Genomic DNA, 20,957 nt, shown 5'->3' with positions numbered 1-20,957 from the left:
TCTCTCTATTAGTACTTACTTTAGTGGAGACCCTTCTGGTTCCTCAGAGGGCTCGGCCGCCGCCTCCTCTTTTTCAGGCTCCTCGGGGAAACTCAGTGTTCGCGAACACCGAGACTTTACATTCGATGTACCTATAAATTAAATTAAATTCTACTTTAACACTTTTCACTTATTTCTCCGGATTTAAGGTCGATAGAAACATTCATAGTTTTCATAAACGAGACCTAAAACTCGGTTAAAGAGAAAAACTACGCACACCCACGTTCACGTAAGGGGTCATACATTAATTACGTCACACGAATTTCTAGGTTTTTTGACCCCTCCCCCCCTCCTCGTCACACTTGGTCACATTTGGCAAACCCCTCCCCCCTAGTGTGACGTCACAGTTTTTTCTACGAAATCGCCAAATCGAATTAAGTAAGTGCCTAAGTAATATTAATATTTTATCAAAATATTTTTGACGATATAAATATTAGTAATTTTATAACCTAAAAAACTGCTTAGGAAAGAAAATTAAACGACTAAAAACGATTATCGTTTTGAAAACTTGTTATTTAAATGTACAGGGAATAAAATAATTTAAATAAATTTTCGGTTACTGATGAAGTTAAAGTGACATCACAAAGTTTGTGTCTCCCCCCTCCCCCATGTCACAATATGTCACATTTTCTTGACCCCCTCCCTCCCCCTAAACGTGTGATGTAATTAATGGATGACCCATATAATGCAAACATGAATTATTAACTTTATTTTTAAAATTTGCATTCGACTCTTGATTTATGGGCTGACAATAAAACTATAACGATTTAATAAGGGGCCCACTGATAAAAAGTTCGCCGGACGGTATCGGCCTGTCTGTTATAACAAAAATTTGACAGTTCCGAACAACTGACAGGCCGATACCGTCCGGCGGACTGTTAATCAGTGGGGCCCCTTAAGACACCAAGAGCCTACTATTCTAGATGTCGATAGTGACTACAAATACTTACTGCTAGAAAACGAAAGCCTCTGCAAGTTCTGTACAATTTGCGCGTCCCCAGCGAAGCTCTCGGACCGCGTCAATATTCGAAGGTCCGACGGACTGTCCGGGCTCACGTGTATCGTCTGAAATAAAAGTACCAAGACTTACAAAACAGAGCGCTGGTATCCTAGCCTCTGGCCGCCCAGAGACCTATAAAAAGGTCGCCTATTCCATTCTGATATCAATCTTTAATTTGACAAATCAAAATTGCATTTTGTCTTGGCAAGTTTTGACGTCTGAGCGGCTAGATAGAGGCTAGAAGTAAAGCAGCGTCTAAACCAATTATTTTCTAGGAACATTTCAAATGTTGGGGGAAAACCGGGGTAGTGTTTAGACCGAAAAGAAACTGGTGATACATATAAAGCTGGTAATACAATTATGATTATTTACCAGTTTTAGAACACAGCATGTGTCTATTCTTGTGATTAGGATTTTACCATTATAGCCCACGGGTTGTTTCTTAATGTAACCAGAAAAGTGCTAAGACTGTGCCCTGTTTATCAAAAACTTGTAACTGGCAATACAAAAGGAAGTCCCTTTCTAACAAAAGCTGTCAAAAAGGGACTTCCACTTGTATTACAAGGTACAAGCTTTTGATAAACAGGGCACAGGGACTGATCTATGTACTTATATAAGTGTAATCAACGTATCTACAGACTGTTGAACCGATTCGCTTCAATATTTGAGCCGCCTAACTTCAAACTCGGATAAATCCATCTGTCAAATTATGCGATTTTGGTATTAAGAAAAGGTAATAGGGGTAGATATTTCTTGAGACGGTCGAATGGATTTATCCGAGTTTGAAGTTAAGCGACACATTTGTGGTTGGTACTGGTCTGAATGATATTACCTGTCGTTTTTCAGTTATCGTAACGCTATTCGTTGTGTCATCATTTCCTAATGAATTACTTCTCGGTCGCGCCGCTTCACACAAGTCTGGATTTGAAGGTAAGCCTAGAAAAGATAAAAAATAATTAGTTCCCCAAAACCGGTAGATAGAGCAATCTGAGCTAATACGAAGACATCCCCACTCACGCAACATTTTTTTCATAGAGTTATTAGGTAATTGGCGGCATTTAAAAAAGTCACAAAAGTGTTATATTGACAGAACTCAGAGAGCCACTATAATGATTTGATTGATTCTACCATCGATTAAGCATACGAAGCATATGACCACTGCTACGGTCGTGTGCTTATTGATCGTAGAATCAATGGTAGCTGAGACAGGAACTACCAACAGTCTAGTGATAAAACAGTCACCCATTAAACATATATAAAGATGGGCCTTACGGGCAATAAGAATGGGGCCAGTACAGCGGTGTAACGCACACGAATTAAGAGCTAATTGTGCAGTCTAACGCCACAACGCGATTGGTTGATGAGTTGATGCATGCGCGCCATTGTTTGCAACTAGTTGCGCTAGATTTCTGTCTATCGATATCGAATTCGTGAGCGACACCGCTGCACTAGCACCATTCTTAGTGTCCGTAAAGCCCGTCTTTAGATATATCGTCGGCCTAAGTCGCAAACCTCTTAACTCCATTTCAAGGAAATTAGTAATTGCTACCTTGAACAACAATACTTATAGTCGCAAATCTCGTAACTCCCCCGGAGGAGTTACGAGGTTTGCGACTTAGGCCGACGATATATTATGTCAATGCAGTTGCAGTCACCTGATATGAGTATGCCGGCAGCGGTGGAGAGCGCATGTTTATGCGGCCTGGCGGGTTGTTGCTGCACGATGTTGCCGCGCCGCACTAGTGCCTCGAATGCTGATGACGCGGCTTCCATTTCGCGCGCACTCGCTGTCAACATATGATGTCAATATTAAGAGAGAAATTGTGCGATCAAACGGTGTACCTAGTTGGAGTTAACGGGCTTGCACAAGCCCTCGTTTCTTAATAAAATTGTGATAATTGTCACATGACACTGACGATTCGCTGTATATTGCTCGTCCAACAATTAGGTACTACTACTATCCTTACTTATCGACCCGAAAATATAAGCAAAATCGTCAGTACAAGGTGTAAATTACGTGGTGAAATAAGCGTCGGTATGCCCACCTAAGGGCTACGGAACGCACGAAGTATACGCCAGACGCTAACGCCAAGCGCCGTATATTTTCATCGACATGCGAAAACCATACATGTGCAAACACTGTAAGCTACGTTTAAGTGTACCTTCGTCAAGACTAGTCCGGCTGTGTGCGGGTTCACACGCGGCCAAGGCGAGCCCGCTCAAGTCGCCGTCCATGCCCGCCGCGGATACCACTCGCGGCAGCGTGCCTACACCTGAAAACAGTATGATGGTTAGGCCAGTCCACATATCTTAATGGATAACAGTATAAGAGTTTATGAATGGTATCAATCGATCAGGTTTGTTTTGAGGATCAAATGTTATCGATGGAAGCGTAAGTAACTTACTTCCAGACGAGAGTCCCGAGCCGGCAGCGCGATTGGCCCGCTGAGCGCCTGCTTTTCGGAACAGAGCCGCGCCCATCACCGCTATGCGAAGCTTGTTCCACAGCAGTTGAGAACCACTGTCATGTAATAAAAACTTGCATTAAAATTACAGATCACTTGCGAACTGGTTACTTGGTTAGTCTCCCAAGAATGCTATGTGACAGTTGATACTATGATATAACAAATCGTTTTAACCATAGATGATACGTGTCACACTCAGCGCCAGTTCCGCGCGCGACATGACTCGCTCAAAAAGATTTGAGCCATGAACCATAGCAGAATGCTGGACTTCAACTTTAGAAGGCAACAGTTTTTTTATTGCGTCAGGGTTTTTTTATCATATACGAAGCAAAGAAGCTAGACGAGTCGCCTGATGGCAAGAGATTACCGCCGCCCATAGACACCTCCAACATCAGAGAAGTTGCGAGCCTTTAAGATGGAAATACGCTATTTTCTTGGTGTTCACACCATCGTCGTATCGGTCCGGAAATACCGCAGTCGACAGCTGTGCGAGCAGCAAGTTTCTGGAGAAACGCATAGTTGAGGACTGCCAACCATCTAAGGCCCAGTTGCACCAACCACATTTAACAGACTGATTAATGTCAAGCAGCAGAGAACTATGAAACTGTCCATACAATCAAATTTAGCGAATGCTAAATCGGTGACAGATGGTTTGGTGCAAACGACCCTAATTGGTGAAGATGGAAATTAAATGAATGACGATACCTGGGCATGTCATGCGGCCACGGCGCCTCGAGAACGCAGCGGTTGTAATAGCCGTACGTGAGCGCGTTAGGTTGCAGGCCGGCGCGCTTCATCAGGAAGAGGAGACGCACGGCAAATACCGGCAGGGAGTGGATGCCGCACAGTTGCATCATGACGCGGTAGCATACCTGAGGACAAAATTTATTAGCATAAACAAAAGAAGGCTAAGTACGCGTACAAAATATTGAAGCAGTAATATTGAATGTATATAGATGGCGCTGGAGGTTAAAGTGGGACAGAGCTGGACGTGTTTGCCGGATGCATGATGACAGATTGGCCAAAATAGCCACTAGCTGGCATCCCCAGGGTAGTCGAGGCAGAGGCAGACCGAAAAAGAGATGGTGGGATGACCTGCGGGATCTTGCTCAGCACAGGGAGGACTGGAAAGGGAGGGGAGACCTTTGCCCAGCAGTGGGACACACACAGCAAAAAAAATAGATGGCGCTGGGCGGCCCTGTATATTCTGCCCTCCTAAACCCAATAGCGGTATCTCAAAAACAAATGACGTTGAAAATGGAATTTACAGATGAAGAATGTAAGGTATATGTTTGCATATAAAACAAACATGATTTTTTTGCCGTTTTCTGCGTAATGGTCCGGAACCCTTCGTGCGCATGTCCGACTCGCACTTGGCCGGATTTGTTTTATATCCTTACTTCGTCACAAGGCACCCGCAACTTCGTCGCCTTCTCCAGTAGTTCGTAGGCCGCTGTCAGAGTGGCCTGTTCCTTGCCGCGGAGGAGCATCATTCGGCTCGGGAGCGATAGGAAATACAGGGAGTAGCACGCGCCGAGGAGACACTTCGCCCACGCTTCGGGTGACAGGCTGGCTTTGCGCGCCAATCTGGAGAAAACGGGTAAGGTTAAAACTGAGAAGCTTAAAAACATTGGAGCAATTCGCGGGCCGTCTCGTACAAACGCATTTTATTTCCCGTGTTGCGAATTTTCTTTCAACATAGAGTCACCACGGCTCCTACTACAATTTGGCAACAGGTTATCGATTTAACCGATTAATCCCGGGTCATAACGACGGTGCAAGGGAGCCCCGGCGTTTTAACTCATAAAGAACATCTTAGAGGTTTAAATGTGTAGGCGGTATATTTTAACTTTACAAAACGGACATTCCGTTACACGTGTTCTTCGACAGGCTCGTTTTCGGTCCCGCGATAACGACGTACGCTTATAAAGATTCTCGTATCGTACCTCTGTGCCGCGGCGATCTCCTGCTTGGTCCGCCTGGCCATGGGGGAGGCGTCGCCGAGCGACTCGGCGGACGCGAGCGCCGAGCGCGCGGCGGCCTGCAGCGCGCCGGCGCCGGGGCCGGGGGCCGGCGCGCCCCCGCCCCCGCCCCCGCCCCCGCCGCCGCCCCCGCGCCCCGGCCCGCACTTCGCCAGCAGCGCCGGGTCCAATTCGAATTTGGAGTACGTGTAGGTTTCACCTGAGAACGAGTCACATATAAGAAACTGGCCCCGTAGACGACGTGCATTTAGACGGTTCGAGAACTCGCATGCGATTTTAGTTACATTGCGGACTGTTGGTCCGCAATGTAACTAAAATCACGTGCGTTCTATACACTCGTCGAAGAACTGCAGTCCCCGGTCCGCGTCGCAAACGAACGAACGTTCTTCGATGAAACGCCTGAACGTTTGTAAATAGTTACCGTCCTCTAACGGGTTCGGCGGCAGCACGAACACGGTCCGCTCGGACGCGTTGCTCGTGTCCGTGCCCAGCAGCGAGCCGCTGTCGCCGCACGCGACTCGTTCTATACACTCGTCGAAGAACGGCAGTCCTTGGTCCACGTCGCACACGAACGAACGTTCTTCGATGAAACGCGTGAACATCTGCGTTCGCATCATTAGTGTGAAAAAGCGTTGTTGCGTCTGGAATGTAAAAAAACTTATGAATATAGCAAAATGAAAAATCGATTTGAAAACTTTTGACGATAATATTTAGATACATTTATCTGCTAAGGAAGCCACCTATAGGAGAGAGGTTAGGTTTACCTTGTCCCTTGACCGTATGAAGGCGTCCATATGAAACAGGGCGTGGGGGTCCGTGGTCCCAACAGTGGGCGCCTTCGTGATGGGTATGAGGTACGCGCGGTACCCCTGCAGCGTCACCGCCATGAAACGGAGGAACGCCTCTTGGATCTCCAGTTCTAGGGCGTACTAAAAATTAAAAAATAGTTTTAGTAGAAATAAATAGTGGGACAGAGATCGGCTGGGGCCTTACCACATGATGTCCTTATTGCGATTCTGTTTAGGACGTAAACTGCGACTTATATAGCAATTCAGTTTAGGTCCTAAACAGAATCGCAATAAGGATATCATGGCAAGGCCCCTTGTCATGAATTTGTACCGCAGGTACACTCAGCCGCAAAATGATATGGGCGCTTTATGAATTAATATTACAACTTATAGAGAAATGCCAAGAATACGGAAAGGCTTTGTACATTGCATTTGTGGACTATAGCAAAGCATTCGATTCAATCAACCATGGTTCGCTTTGGAAAGCTCTAATCCGGCAAGGAGTGCCAAAAAAATACATACGCTTGATTAAAAACATATATTCGAATAGCACAGCACAAATAAAATTAGAAACACTTGGCGAAGAGTTTCCAATAGCTAGGGGGGTAAGACAAGGAGACCCATTGTCACCTAAACTATTCTCTGCCTTACTGGAGGATATATTCAGAGACCTTCAATGGGATACACTTGGCATAAATATCAACGGCTGGACACTTAACCACTTGAGGTTTGCTGACGATTTAGTCCTGGTAACTGACAACGCTCAGACGCTCCAACACATGCTGCAACAGCTGACAGAGGCAAGCAGAATAGTCGGACTTACCATAAATAAATCAAAAACGAACATAATGACAAACAGAGAAGAAAGGCCCATAATAGTAGATAATGAAAATATCGAATATGTACAGAACTATACTTATCTAGGACAAATTATATCATTCAGAGACCAGACGACTTTAGAAATAGAGAGAAGAGTATCAAGTGCTTGGAAAAGATTCTGGTCGCTTAAGGAGATACTTAAAAGTAATCACTTTCCAATGTCAGCTAAGAAAAAAGTTTTCAACTTGTGTATCCTCCCATGTATACCTATGGCTGCCAAACTTGGGCACTGACTCAGAAACATCTCCAAAAGCTTAGAACCTGCCAAAGAGGAATAGAAAGAAGTATGATGAACATCACATTAAAAGATCGTAAAAGAGCAGATGAAATAAGAGCAAAAACGAAAATAGAAGACGTAATCAAGAAAGTAAGAAAGTTAAAATGGCAATGGACAGGCCATATGACACGGGATAGTAAGGAAAAATGGACCAAAATAATTACAGACGGGCAACCACGAGACGGTAACAGAAAAAGAGGTAGACCAATTAAAAGATGGATGGATGACATCAAGTCGATAGGGGGCGCCACCTGGATCAGAAAAGCCATTGATAGAAAGGAATGGAAGCAGCTGGGAGAGGCCTATGTGTCAGATGACACGCTGAACACTAATCCGGTGAATACGATGTGTTAGTTTTTAAGTAAATTTGTTTATATATATAATGTAATACTGTTTTAGTTTTTGGCAATAAAGGCTATTATGATTATGAAGTGGCATGCAACAACAGAATCCTCCATGGTCGTTCGATATAAGTAAATGCACTGCAGCAGACGCATGATAGAAGGCGTAATCCACGTGATACTACTTTATCATCACGTCACTCTTTAACACAGCGCGGTGAAAGAGACACCTAAAGTTCCGACAAACTTACGGGTATGAACTGAACCGGGGGTCTCATCTCATCATGACTGCTAGTTTGGAAGTCACAGGCTATTTCTATACAGTAGAATCCGCTTATAATGACATCGAAGGGGAGTGACAAACACGTCATACTAAGCGGATGTCATATAAAACATAGTTGTACAACTTATTATTTTTGTTATGTTTTCCAAATTAATCTCAAATTCCTTTGTGAGAAATAAGTTTTATAAAACTGGTAACAAATATCAACTTGTCACTGATGATCAAAACTAAATTACCTTACACGCCAGCGCCACGAACGCACCAAACGTCCTCGCAGGGAAAGACGTGGTGACGGCCACGAAAACCAGCATAAGTGTCAGAATAACCGGACATAATTTCATGAAAATGTGATTTTTCGGTCATAGTAATCGATTTGTCACTATAAGCGAAGTCATCTTATCGGAATTTGTCACTAAGAATTTTATATGAAAACCAAACTTCGCACAGTAATTACGTCATAGTGTCATAGTAAGCGGTTGATCAGTATAAGCGGAGTCATAATAAACGAATTCTACTGTATATGTAATAGTCGTCAAGTATTTCAGGATTTTCAGATAACTTATTTTTATTTTCATCTTTTTTCTTTTTTGTGTTTTGTTTTTGCACGCACAAATGGCTCTGTTTTACTGTGTAGAAACTACTTAATAAACATGATGTTCTCATAATCTCAAATATTCTCATTAAGGAAACTGTAAGTCTAGTTTTAAGAAAAGTTCCAGTGTTATATATAACTATGAAAGACTGTTTGTTTCTTAAATAAATAAATTAAAATTAAAATAACTTTCTAGTAGTTGTTAAAATAATAGTTTGTACAACATGGTAATCATTAAATATGCATAAAACCTTCTAAATACCTCCTTCTTTCTTCTTTGGAAGTCTCTGTCTAAACTCGTTGTGGGTTCGCCATTGTATTTACTGTTTCCGGAGTGGTGGACGGGTGATGCTAGAATATGAAAGATAAACATATATTTTAACACTACCGCAAATAAAACTGTTCTATATGTATTCCACCAGGCTTAGGTGTTAGTGTAATTAATTGTAGGCAGTGGCGTAGCTAGGGGGGGGGGGGGGCGGCGGCGGGGGCGGTCCGCCCCGGGTGTCACCCATTTAGGGGTGACACCCGACCGTGAACATCAGTAGTGACACCTATAAAAATTCGTAAAATGAAAGCAATGGAGTAAATCCTGAGCTATTTAACAAAAATTACAACTATTATTTTTAAATATATTTTACAATTTTGATTGAATTTTGGGGTGACACCCATAATTTCCGCACCGGGTGCCACCCATGCTGGCTACGCCACTGATTGTAGGTACATCATCATCTCAGCCATAAGACGTCCACTGCTGAACATAGGTCTCCCCCTTGGACCTCCATACGTGCCGGGTGGAAGCGACCCGCTACGACCTCCGGCGACCTTAACAAGGTCGTCTGTCCATTTTGTGGGTGTGGACGTCCTACGCTGCGCTTGCTAGTCCGTGGTCTCCACTCGAGCACTTTTCGAGGTACATGACATGACGAATGGCAATGAAAGTGTTAAAGTGTTAAAAGTTATGGGAATGAATGAAAATCCTATCTTACCCAACATACCCGGTCGTATATTGCTGTATAATACTTCTAAAGTTTGCCGTAAAGCTTTCGCTTGTCGTCTGGGTAACAGTTTGATTGATATGTGGCGTTGTGACTCGCATATCTGAAAAAAAAGGGCGATTTTAATAACCGAATGTTAATTAAATAAAAAGTATATTTATCTCTAATCTACCTAGGTACCCTAAAATAAAATAAAACCGGCCAAGTGAGAGTCGAACTCGCCCACGAAGGCTTCCGTACGAGGGCTGCTACTTATGTATCCGGAATGGGCAACTTACTGGAACTATATTAAAAATATATACAATGGAACTCTTTGGAAGCAATATACAGTTTGTTTCACATGTCTATCAATTGGTTTTACATTGTAGCATTATTTAAAAAAATTCTTTGTTGCACCTTCAACGGATTTACTTGTGAAAATTTTCGTGCAGATGTTTTTTTTACGATGTTCGGAGTAGATAAACTCAAAAATAGTGCATGGATCGACTTTTTTCGACTTTTGGGGAGTAAGTTCCATCGAAGGTCAATGTTTTAGTGAATAAATTGTGGTCGTAGTACATTACGGTATTTACGGTAGGACGAATAAAAAAAAAACGTTCAAAATCGGCTGTTATCCCACAAAATATAGATGCTGTGAACGAGCTCATAATGCAAGATGGTTATAGTATATATCGCAAGATAGAGGCATCTCATGGCAATAGTATGACGAGCATTTGTAAGATATTACATGAACATTTGGTTCAAAAAAAAAGAAAGTCGCGAAAGAGCCGTTCTTGCCTACAAAATGCACGTCTTCTATACCAAGATCAGAATGGAAAAAGTGCTATGAAAAATCGTTTCAACATTTGCAAAAGTGCATCATTCATCTTGGTGGACAAATACAAAGGCAATAAAACCATTTATAACTATAGATATTTGTTATTTTTTGTGTTTCCGGATACATAAGTAGCAGCCCTCGTACCATTAGGCACAACGATCATGTTTGTTATATGGGAGCTCCACTTAAATATTTATTATATTCTGTTTTTAGTATTTGTTGTTATAGCGGCAACAGAAATACATCATCTGTGAAAATTTCAACTGCCTAGCTATCACGGTGCATGAGCTACAGCCACGTGACAGACAGGCAGACGGACGGACGGACAGCGGAGTCTTAATTAATAGTGTCCCTAACAGTATGAATGGAAAATACAAATTTCAAAATCCTCCCTTAGCAACCCATAGGTTATTATGCAGCAATATTATGATATGAATACTTACTGTAATATTATTGGTATCTAAATCGACACACGTCACGTCGGGCGGAGGTTCGTAGAGATCAAAGAATCTCGAGTCAACACCGATTAAATATGGCAACGGCGCGTGTAATACTTCTGCTAAACCTGTAAATAAACAAACATATTAAATAATAAATATGTAAATATTAGAGGACATCTTACACAGATCAACCTAGCTCCAAACTACGCAAAGCTTGTACAGTCACCACACGGGATTGTTATGCCATTCAGGGTTTTTGCTAAATTTGAAATTCTATAGAGTATTGAACAATCAATTGAGCTGGGACTCTAAATGGCGCAACAATCGCGGAGCGTGATGGTACTATGGGTGCTAGGCGACGAAATACATACTTAAATAGATAAATACTATAATATACATATAAAGCACCCATGACTCAGGAACGAATATTAGTGTTCATCACACAAATAAATGCCCTTACTGGGATTCGAACCCAGGACCATCGGCTTCGCAGGCAACGCTCACTAGGCCAGACCGGTCGTCAAATTGGGCTCCCCCAGATCTTTAGGCAAAATTATGTCATTGATAAAAAATCATTAAAATCTACAGACACCGTCAAATTCCCACAGAAATTAGGCATTTAAAAGGCATACCCTATAACCTTAAATATATATTAATCTCTCTTATTTAATGGTTGTATTCCACCTATCCAATTTCTTTCTAATGTGTATTGCGTCTCACATTTTGCTTAATGAGATAATGAGAATAATGAGTGAGACGCCAGTACATTGGACAAAGAAATTGGACAGGTGGAATACCAATATTAGCCAGTAGCGGCGCGTCCATAAAAGCCGATTCCCACCGGCTTGCCTGTTTTTGGACGTTTCAGCCGAGTTGTAAAGGAAATATGTAAGCTAAATTAGCCCCGGCTTGCCTATGAATTTGTCTGACGCGCCGCCACTGTAAGGCACTGCCTAATTATCTGGGATAACTGCTAAACAAATTAATAAAGCTTTTAAAATATTCAAATTCGAATTTACTATCATATTATATAATTGCAAATATATCAGTAGATTGAGTGAAAACTTACCTAAAGGACAGAGTGGTATGTAAGGGCACTGCCATTTGAACGGAAACAGTAGACTTGAGACGGCTTCTGAGACTGCAGTCAGGGTATCCGGTCTGTAATAGAAGAAATAGTTATTTGTTTCACTCGGGGGCAAACTTGTTGTTTAATCGCTCGTGCTAATATTGATACCCGAGCAAGGGAAAGAATCCAAAATTGTGTCCACGAGCGTAGCGAGTGGTTCGAAAAAAGGAATCTTGAGCGTTGCGAGGGTTTCAAAGCACGAGAATTAAACAAAATTTGCCCCCGAGTGAAACACAAAATTTTTCACCTCACCAACCCAAAGCTCATATTAATATAAAACAAATACCTCACATGTGAATAAAATGCAACTTTGGGGCTGTTCATAAATTACGTCATCTATTTTGGACGACTTTTGACCCCCCCTCCCCAATGCTTCGAATGACCCCAATTCCTCCTACGTCATGCTACCATCATCCGATATCTAGACCCCCCCCCCAAGCCCGGAAAATGAAATGACGTAATTTATGAATAGCCCCTTTGCTATCCGTTTTTGAAGTGCAAAGTAAGCCTTTTCGAGCTGGTGTGGTGAAAATATACTTGCGATATGGTCAGAGACTTCATAGTTATAGAGACAATATTGTTGCTCGGTTTACGTAGGATTTAAACCATAATCCTAATGTTTAAAGCCAATCACTAAATAAAAAGCAGTCCAGTAAATAAAAAGCCATGGGCGCGAGCTGCATCAGGGACCGTGCGCGTTGGAGGATCTGCCATCTTGTGGCCTGAATCGGAAACATATGTGCACATGTACATTGCCAAAGCAAGTGCTACGTTCTACCGTTCTCGTCGGTACGTTTCCTTGTGCATAGTAACGGTAATTAACAGGATACGAACGTAAAATCTTTGATTAACTACACTAACATACTAAGTGCCAGTTGCACCAAACCGACTGACACCGTTAACACATCCGTTAAATTTTACTGTATGGGAAGTTCATAGTTCACTGCCGAGTGACGTTGATTGTGGTTGGTGGTGTGTTGAATGGGTTGGTGCAACTGGCACTTATAATCATGAGGCTGGTCAACATACCTGAGTGAGTGTATGAGAATCTTCTGCTCAGTAATGGCTAAAGCCAGCAGGAGCTGGCAGTTGTCTGGGCCCAGGTTGAGCAGTAACTGTCGGAACCCCGCGCCGCTCCGCACCAAAGGTTGGTCGTCGCGTCGCGTCACTATCACCCGGTCGCTCGCGTTTGTCGGTGACAACTAGAAACAAAAGATGATCATGATGAAACATGTCGACAGATGAACGAAAGTGTAAGGTCCGTTGATGTGAAGCAATAGGGTATTGGACTACTACTACTCAAATCAAACTACTACTATTACTACTACTGCTAGTCAAATAAGTTTTTTTTAGGGTCCCGTATCCAAAGGGTAAGATCGGGACCCTAATACTAAGACTCCACTGTCCGTCTATCTGTCACCAGGCTGTAGGCACATGAACCGTGATAGCTAGATAGTTGAAATTTTCTCAGATATGATGTATTTCTGTTGCCGCTATAACAACAAATACTAAAAAGTACGGAACCCTTGGTTGGCGAGTTCGACTCGCACTTGTCCAGGTTTTTCAAACTGTCGAATCGATTTTGTTACTATGGAATTTACATGAAACCCTAGCATGTGACGTCACGATCAAATTACCTACTCTTTATACTTTTATACGGGTTTTAAAATATAATATGTCTAATTATAACTGCTGTTTACGTTTCTCTATTAACCTTCTGGTGCTTTATTTCATGAATGATGTACAATAATTTATTTTAAATACAGTCAAATACCTTATTGGGGATGATTTCGTAATGCCGCAATCACCTAGGTCGTTTGTTAATCGAGTCGGTCGCCGAATGCAAGGCACGAGGTTGCTAGGCAACCGACATTGTTTGCAAGTCTTAAACGACCCAGAGGAAACTTGCCAAAATAAATAAATTAAAAAGATCAATTTACTAAACGTACCTGCAGCAATATCCTGGGCTCGGGGAATGGCACTTCTTCCAACAAATGTGTTATGTATCTCTCTATTGGTATAGTTAGCGGTTGTTTACTCCACGACATTTCCTAGAAAATAAACATTTCAAGTAAATATCTTTCGTTTAAATATTAATACAGCGAGTCTTAGGGCGCCGCCGCACCTTCGCGATATGTATGCGGCAGCGCGGCGGCGGGGTTTACGCGTTTCGTGTACATAGCGCGGAGGTGCGGCGGCGGTGCGGTGTCGGCGCGGAGGCGGTACCGTGTACACGCGCCCTTAGTATGGTATTCCACCTGTCCAATTTCTTGGTCCAATGTAATTGAGTCTTACTCTTATTAAGAAAAATGTGAGACGCAAATACACAAGAAATTGGAAGGGTGGAATACCAACCCTAAATATACACGCATAATATTTATACCTTTACTGTAATATAAGTCATGGAAAAATCGTTTGTAATTGTTAAATTCTAATTCCGACCACGAACGGAAAAAGCGCAACTTACCACATCAGTCGAACTTTAGGTTAGATCAGCTTAATCACCGTATGGTCGCGATAAATATCATTCATTTAAAATTAACCTTTTACTTGAAACATTCAAGATTCATTTTAAAATGGGGCATGCTAGTTCCGGCAACGACTTCCCGTTCCGCCAGCCTAGGAGTTCCATTTGGCTCACCGTGAGTTGACTGTAGGGGTACCTACCCCTCGTAAGAACATTACATAGCAAACAGTACAACCACTTACAAGTATATACAGCAACCACCGCTCGAAGGTATCGCTGAACGGCCACCGGGACAGCAGGCAGATGCTCTTGCTGACGTGGACGGAGTGTGTGGTGTGTGAGATCCCGAGCCGCCAGCCTAGGAGCTCCATTTGGCTTTCCGTGAGTTGACTGTGGGGGTAGGTCTCGTAGAACGTCACCGCTGAACCGTATACCTGGCAATCAAAAGGAAGATATTAGCCTGATCGATGTTATGCACAATTATGTTATGCGAATACATATTATGACATTAATGTTAGGCGCATTAAGGGGCACCCATGATTATCGTATCTGTGGCATCAGAATGTATTTTATTCTTAGGCTACAGGCTCTCTGGTAGCGCAGAGGTAGGAGGTAGGGATCACCGGCCTAGTGTCTGTGACGCTGGTCGGCCACGCCAGTGTTTCATTATAAAATTGTCAGCACAAGAGTGGAGAAGATCGGCTTAAATGTCGCGGCGTTGGTCGGCCACAGCTCCAGAGTGGCGCCCATGGGCAGGCAGAATAATGGCACGGACGTGGGGAAGGCGTGGCTGCGACGGTCGGTCATTGGATACCTGTTGTATGTGTAACTATAGCACAAATAACAGAGAAAGGTTGTCAAGTTACCTTGTCAGTGGCATCGGCGACTGTGAGCACAAAGGTGGAGAAGACAGGCTTAGGTGTGGCGGCGTTGGTCGGCCACAGCTCCAGAGTGGCGCCCATGGGCAGGCAGAATAATGGCACGGACGTGGGGAAGGCGTGGCTGCGACGGTCGGTCATTGGATACCTGTTGTATGTGTAACTATAGCACAAATAACAGAGAAAGGTTGTCAAGTTACCTTGTCAGTGGCATCGGCGACTGTGAGCACAAAGGTGGAGAAGACAGGCTTAGGTGTGGCGGCGTTGGTCGGCCACAGCTCCAGAGTGGCGCCCATGGGCAGACAGAATAATGGCACGGACGTGGGGAAGGCGAGGCTGCGACGCTCGGTCATTGGATACCTGTTGTATGTGTAACTATAGCACAAAGAACATAGAAAGGTTGTCAAGTTACCTTGTCAGTGGCATCGGCGACTGTGAGCACAAAGGTGGAGAAGACAGGCTTAGGTGTGGCGGCGTTGGTCGGCCACAGCTCCAGAGTGGCGCCCATGGGCAGGCAGAATAATGGCACGGACGTGGGGAAGGCGTGGCTGCGACGGTCGGTCATTGGATACCTGTTGTATGTGTAACTATAGCACAAATAACATAGAAAGGTTGTCAAGTTACCTTGTCAGTGGCATCGGCGACTGTGAGCACAAAGGTGGAGAAGACAGGCTTAGGTGTGGCGGCGTTGGTCGGCCACAGCTCCAGAGTGGCGCCCATGGGCAGACAGAATAATGGCACGGACGTGGGGAAGGCGAGGCTGCGACGCTCGGTCATTGGATACCTGTTGTATGTGTAACTATAGCACAAATAACATAGAAAGGTTGTCAAGTTACCTTGTCAGTGGCATCGGCGACTGTGAGCACAAAGGTGGAGAAGACAGGCTTAGGTGTGGCGGCGTTGGTCGGCCACAGCTCCAGAGTGGCGCCCATGGGCAGACAGAATAATGGCACGGACGTGGGGAAGGCGAGGCTGCGACGCTCGGTCATTGGATACCTGTTGTATGTGTAACTATAGCACAAAGAACATAGAAAGGTTGTCAAGTTACTTTGTCAGTGGCATCGGCGACTGTGAGCACAAAGGTGGAGAAGACAGGCTTAGGTGTGGCGGCGTTGGTCGGCCACAGCTCCAGAGTGGCGCCCATGGGCAGGCAGAATAATGGCACGGACGTGGGGAAGGCGAGGCTGCGACGCTCGGTCATTGGATACCTGTTGTATGTGTAACTATAGCACAAATAACAGAGAAAGGTTGTCAAGTTACCTTGTCAGTGGCATCGGCGACTGTGAGCACAAAGGTGGAGAAGACAGGCTTAGGTGTGGCGGCGTTGGTCGGCCACAGCTCCAGAGTGGCGCCCATGGGCAGACAGAATAATGGCACGGACGTGGGGAAGGCGAGGCTGCGACGCTCGGTCATTGGATACCTGTTGTATGTGTAACTATAGCACAAATAACAGAGAAAGGTTGTCAAGTTACCTTGTCAGTGGCATCGGCGACTGTGAGCACAAAGGTGGAGAAGACAGGCTTAGGTGTGGCGGCGTTGGTCGGCCACAGCTCCAGAGTGGCGCCCATGGGCAGACAGAATAATGGCACGGACGTGGGGAAGGCGAGGCTGCGACGCTCGGTCATTGGATACCTGTAATGTGTTTCATCGTTCTAAAGCAGGAGTCTCCAAACTTTTTTATTCAAATTGTAAATAATAAGAAAGGTCTCATATATTTTACTTTGTATTAAATTTAATATTTGATCCCAGTGGGTTTGATATTTTACAGATCTGATTACTTAGAGTTGTTTAAGGGTCGGTTGCACCAAAATGTTCGTATCGTTAAACAGTTCGCAAAATTTTTATGTATGGAAAGTTTCATAGTGGCGCGCCGGCTGACGTTGATCAGTCTGTCAAATGTGGTTGGTGCAACTGGCCCTAAATCTTACAACTAGCGTCACTTGCACAAATAAGACGAATCTAATGACACATGTAAATCAAAATCCGCCAAGTCTTTTAAGCTGCAGAGCGTGCTATAAAATATAAAATTCTTTGTCCTTTTCGCTTCTGCGGCAGTCAGGTAAAGAAGAAATTTAAAAATCCATTTAGCACTTTTTTCATTTTCAAACCTTATGAATTATGAATGTATACGTTACAAAACATGTACATATGTATGTATTTCTCTTCGTTTGTCAATAAGGCATTGCTATCATAAAGATGCTTTTAGAAATCGCATTTATCGACACCCGTCACCGTCTCCAATTGAAAACGTCACATATCGTATTATGTAGTAATTTCTACATGCAAATTAAAGAAACCCATTCATAAAAAGCACTCATAATACCCAAAGGAATCAATGGTACGCCAAACAGAATTACAAACGGTATTGCTATATGCTGATAATCGTATTGCTGATTTCGTAACACCATGATTCACCTTTCCTAATTATAGTGGTACAGTTCGTTTATACATGTCGGAAACGTCAATTAGTATAGCGGCGAAACGGTGAAAGTACCAATTAACGTTAATTTTAGCTTCAGGACTAACTGAAGGTAGCTTCATTCAATGCATTTCGAAACTTTGGGCGATACTACAAAAAATAGTTCAAGAATCAGATGTAAACGAATTGATGTAAGGAGAACTTTAGATAACTTATTCATTACGATAACAATTTTTTGAAAAACGAATGTAAACTTGTACTTTTGTTTCATTAGAATGAACGCGGCAGAAGTAAAGGTGAGAATTTATTATTCACTTTATGCGCTGTTATAATGAAATAATTTCAACTAGCACGATTGTTAAGCGTTTTATTTACTTCAAATTGTACTTTTGAACTTTCTCATTTAGAAAAGGATATATTTAGGATTTAGAATCGAATGAATACTTCTGCGGAGTTTTTTCTAATCCTAATAACGGACTATGTTAATAGCTACGGTCATTTCTTAAATGGTATTAAATAAATACCCGCTAATACGTCGTTCGCTAATACCGTGGATTGTTCTGTATGGCCATGACATTGTCCAACTATCGGTAGAAAATGTTAAGGAAGTAGGTCGAAGTAAACTTACCTAAATAGTACTTCTGGCTTGTAAGCTATTAAAGGTGGACGGTTCATTGACTTCTTGTAACAGAGAAAAACGTCGCTGCCCATCAGACCTGCGATTAAAAACCAATTAACTTAATACTCTAAAAATATGTCGCCATGTTTTTTAAGTAAGTATCGTAGCATACCCTACCCGGTGTATATTGTCATAGTCAAATTGTAATTATATAATAAAAAAGATGTAGAATGTTTGATAAGCCATGTAGGTATGTGCTGTTGGAATACTCTGTACTTTAAGACAAGTGGTGTAGCAAAAGAGTGAACTTTCTCAGAACTCAGCAATGAGCGATAATAAGCTGGTGATGGTGGGCCATCATTGATGGCTTCGTTCTTCTTACCTTTGTTAAGGTTCTTGGCGATCATACAGAAGGCGTGCGGCGGGCATTCTCCCTTGCTGGCTATAATCACGCACACATCGACCACCACCAGCGCGTTGCACGGCGCGCCGGCGTGTGCCCGTCGGTACGTTATGAACGTCTTCGCTGTGGAGTTGTTGACGTTGGCTAGACGTTGGCCGACGGACTCGAGCACCATTTCAGCGTCGGCCATGAGACGCTCTTTGCCTTCGTACATGACGCCTATCAAATAACAAAAAAAATCAAAATATATTTATCATAAATTGTTATTACAGAGAGGCAGTACAGTGATCCCCACACTAGGCTTAGCCTGAGACGCGGGGATCTTAATAGATAGAAACATTTAGTTCCATGCTCTCGATGATATGTAACCTATACAAAATAAACCACCATAGAGTCTGGACAGTGAACCGTGTCACAAGCCTTTCTTTAATTCGTTATATGACAAAATAAATAGGTATATATAAAATAAGTTATCAGTTTGACTGTCATTTAATTTCATATCAATTTTATTCGTACCTAAGGTTTTTTTTAATTCATCGCCTTTTACGGTTCCGTACCAAAAAGATACAAAAAGAATCCTAAAAGGCGGTGAATTAAAAAAGCTTAAGTCAATGTTGTTTTTTTTACCGGGCATTATTTTATAGGTAGGTACATACGTAGAAACTAAATTATGTATAAATGTATCTCTACATATATGAACCCAAATATATCCTAAGGTTTATTGCAATATCTTAATTTTATGGTACAAATACAATTTCACTGCCGAAATATTACGGTTCCCTTATTTTAAGTACCTGTTTGGGCCGTAAATGTTTATCATTTGGCATTCCAGTGACCTTAAAGAGTGATTCACGTTATGTTATGACAGTGACCCGGTCTCAATTTGTGTGAATTATGTGACATTCTCAATGTTTTATTTTTGATAATTGTTATACCTTTAAACAAGCAATTCTTGTAGGTATATACTTACATTATATTTATATATTTCGGGGATCTCGGAAACAGCTCTAACGATTTCGATGAAATTTGCTATATGGGGGGTTTCGAGGGCGAAAACTCAATCTAGCTAGGATCTATGAGAAAAAGCACATTTTTGAGTTTTTATGTTTTCTCCCAGATATTTGTTATAAAATTTTATATATTATATCACATCATGATGTGATTAAAATGATTAAATTATATAAAGTAAATTTATTAATTTCCGCTACCCAAATGTTGTCTGAAGGAGATCTCTTTTTAGCGATAAGACCGCCAGTTGCCGCCTCTGCTTGTGTTTCTGTTTTCTTTTGCATTGTTTTGTTTTAATGAGGTGTGCAATAAAGAGTAATTATATTGTGTTATAAAAGCCATCAGTAGGGCTTTTTCGTATCAAGAATCAAGAGTATTAGACCCACTAATAACTCCCATAAAATATGTACCTACGTCACACAAAAGTAGAAGTCGGCGACTTCATATTACGCGTGTACAAACAGAACCGCAACACTTTTAAAAGACCATTGGTAGTCCTTATGCCTCTAGAATAAGGTTTACAATTGTCATTTTCATTTAACTGTGTGGACGATAGTACTGACGTCATGATGTGATAATCAGTTTAATTTTTTTGTGAATCCCAACTAACAAATGCCATTCCGCTCCGTTTAGAATCTGTATCGGCCGCAAAGGGCACCCGAGCGTGAAATGTGAGCCAGATAAAAAACTGTACAAAAAATGCATTATTTGCTGTCGCCGCGCTATCATCGTTATCTATCGGATTACATAATCATGCCAAGTAGCAAGTTGCTAGGCTATAATAACCGTTAAGATAAGGCAATACGGCCTTTACGTTGTTGTTAACTGGATTACAGGGCAGTTTTTGAATAAAACATGGACGTGGTTATGAAAGAAACGTGAACGCGTGTAAGGAATAGGTAGGTATATTTCTTTTGCCGAATTTACAAAACTTCCGTTACCAGGTATAGCACTTTGGAATTTCAGTTTTAACTCCGTAATATCAATTATGTTCCGCCAGAACTTTGGCAGTATGAATGTGTAGATTTCTACTGTTCATCTGTCAAAGTAGTCCCATTGCTTCTGATTTTGTAAACACTTTTCTGACTTTGCTCGAATGATTTCGTTAAGGATCTAAGGATACACTTGGGGTA

The 20,957-nt window shown here is 42.5% G+C and overlaps 1 protein-coding gene across 5 annotated transcripts in view; it reads right to left on the bottom strand.

The window, feature by feature from the left end:
* LOC134669682 (DENN domain-containing protein Crag) overlaps positions 1 to 20,957 on the bottom strand; it is a 53,912-nt gene that overhangs the window by 23,357 nt on the left and 9,598 nt on the right. For 4 of the 5 annotated variants that reach the window (XM_063527353.1, XM_063527355.1, XM_063527354.1 and 1 more), the window contains exons 1-19: positions 15,364 to 15,528; positions 14,740 to 14,931; positions 13,980 to 14,081; positions 13,060 to 13,232; positions 11,971 to 12,062; positions 10,905 to 11,026; positions 9,645 to 9,747; positions 8,909 to 8,997; positions 6,251 to 6,415; positions 5,908 to 6,127; positions 5,451 to 5,685; positions 4,905 to 5,091; positions 4,210 to 4,376; positions 3,445 to 3,560; positions 3,202 to 3,312; positions 2,695 to 2,826; positions 1,872 to 1,975; positions 990 to 1,104; positions 20 to 131 (exon numbers count right to left, since the gene is read on the bottom strand). In XM_063527353.1, the coding sequence (XP_063383423.1) occupies positions 20 to 131; positions 990 to 1,104; positions 1,872 to 1,975; positions 2,695 to 2,826; positions 3,202 to 3,312; positions 3,445 to 3,560; positions 4,210 to 4,376; positions 4,905 to 5,091; positions 5,451 to 5,685; positions 5,908 to 6,127; positions 6,251 to 6,415; positions 8,909 to 8,997; positions 9,645 to 9,747; positions 10,905 to 11,026; positions 11,971 to 12,062; positions 13,060 to 13,232; positions 13,980 to 14,081; positions 14,740 to 14,931; positions 15,364 to 15,516 (2,690 nt within the window). In that variant the 5' untranslated portion in view covers positions 15,517 to 15,528. Of the gene's footprint in view, positions 1 to 19; positions 132 to 989; positions 1,105 to 1,871; positions 1,976 to 2,694; positions 2,827 to 3,201; positions 3,313 to 3,444; positions 3,561 to 4,209; positions 4,377 to 4,904; positions 5,092 to 5,450; positions 5,686 to 5,907; positions 6,128 to 6,250; positions 6,416 to 8,908; positions 8,998 to 9,644; positions 9,748 to 10,904; positions 11,027 to 11,970; positions 12,063 to 13,059; positions 13,233 to 13,979; positions 14,082 to 14,739; positions 14,932 to 15,363; positions 15,529 to 16,847; positions 17,008 to 18,422; positions 18,511 to 18,795; positions 19,036 to 20,957 lie in introns of those variants that run through there. The other variant, XM_063527358.1, reaches the window with a different exon arrangement.

Source organism: Cydia fagiglandana, chromosome 12 (genome assembly GCF_963556715.1).
Source record: "Cydia fagiglandana chromosome 12, ilCydFagi1.1, whole genome shotgun sequence".
Lineage (NCBI taxonomy): Eukaryota > Metazoa > Arthropoda > Insecta > Lepidoptera > Tortricidae > Cydia > Cydia fagiglandana.
Note: the sequence above shows the minus strand (reverse complement) of the source record. Positions and strands in the feature narration are given on the sequence as shown.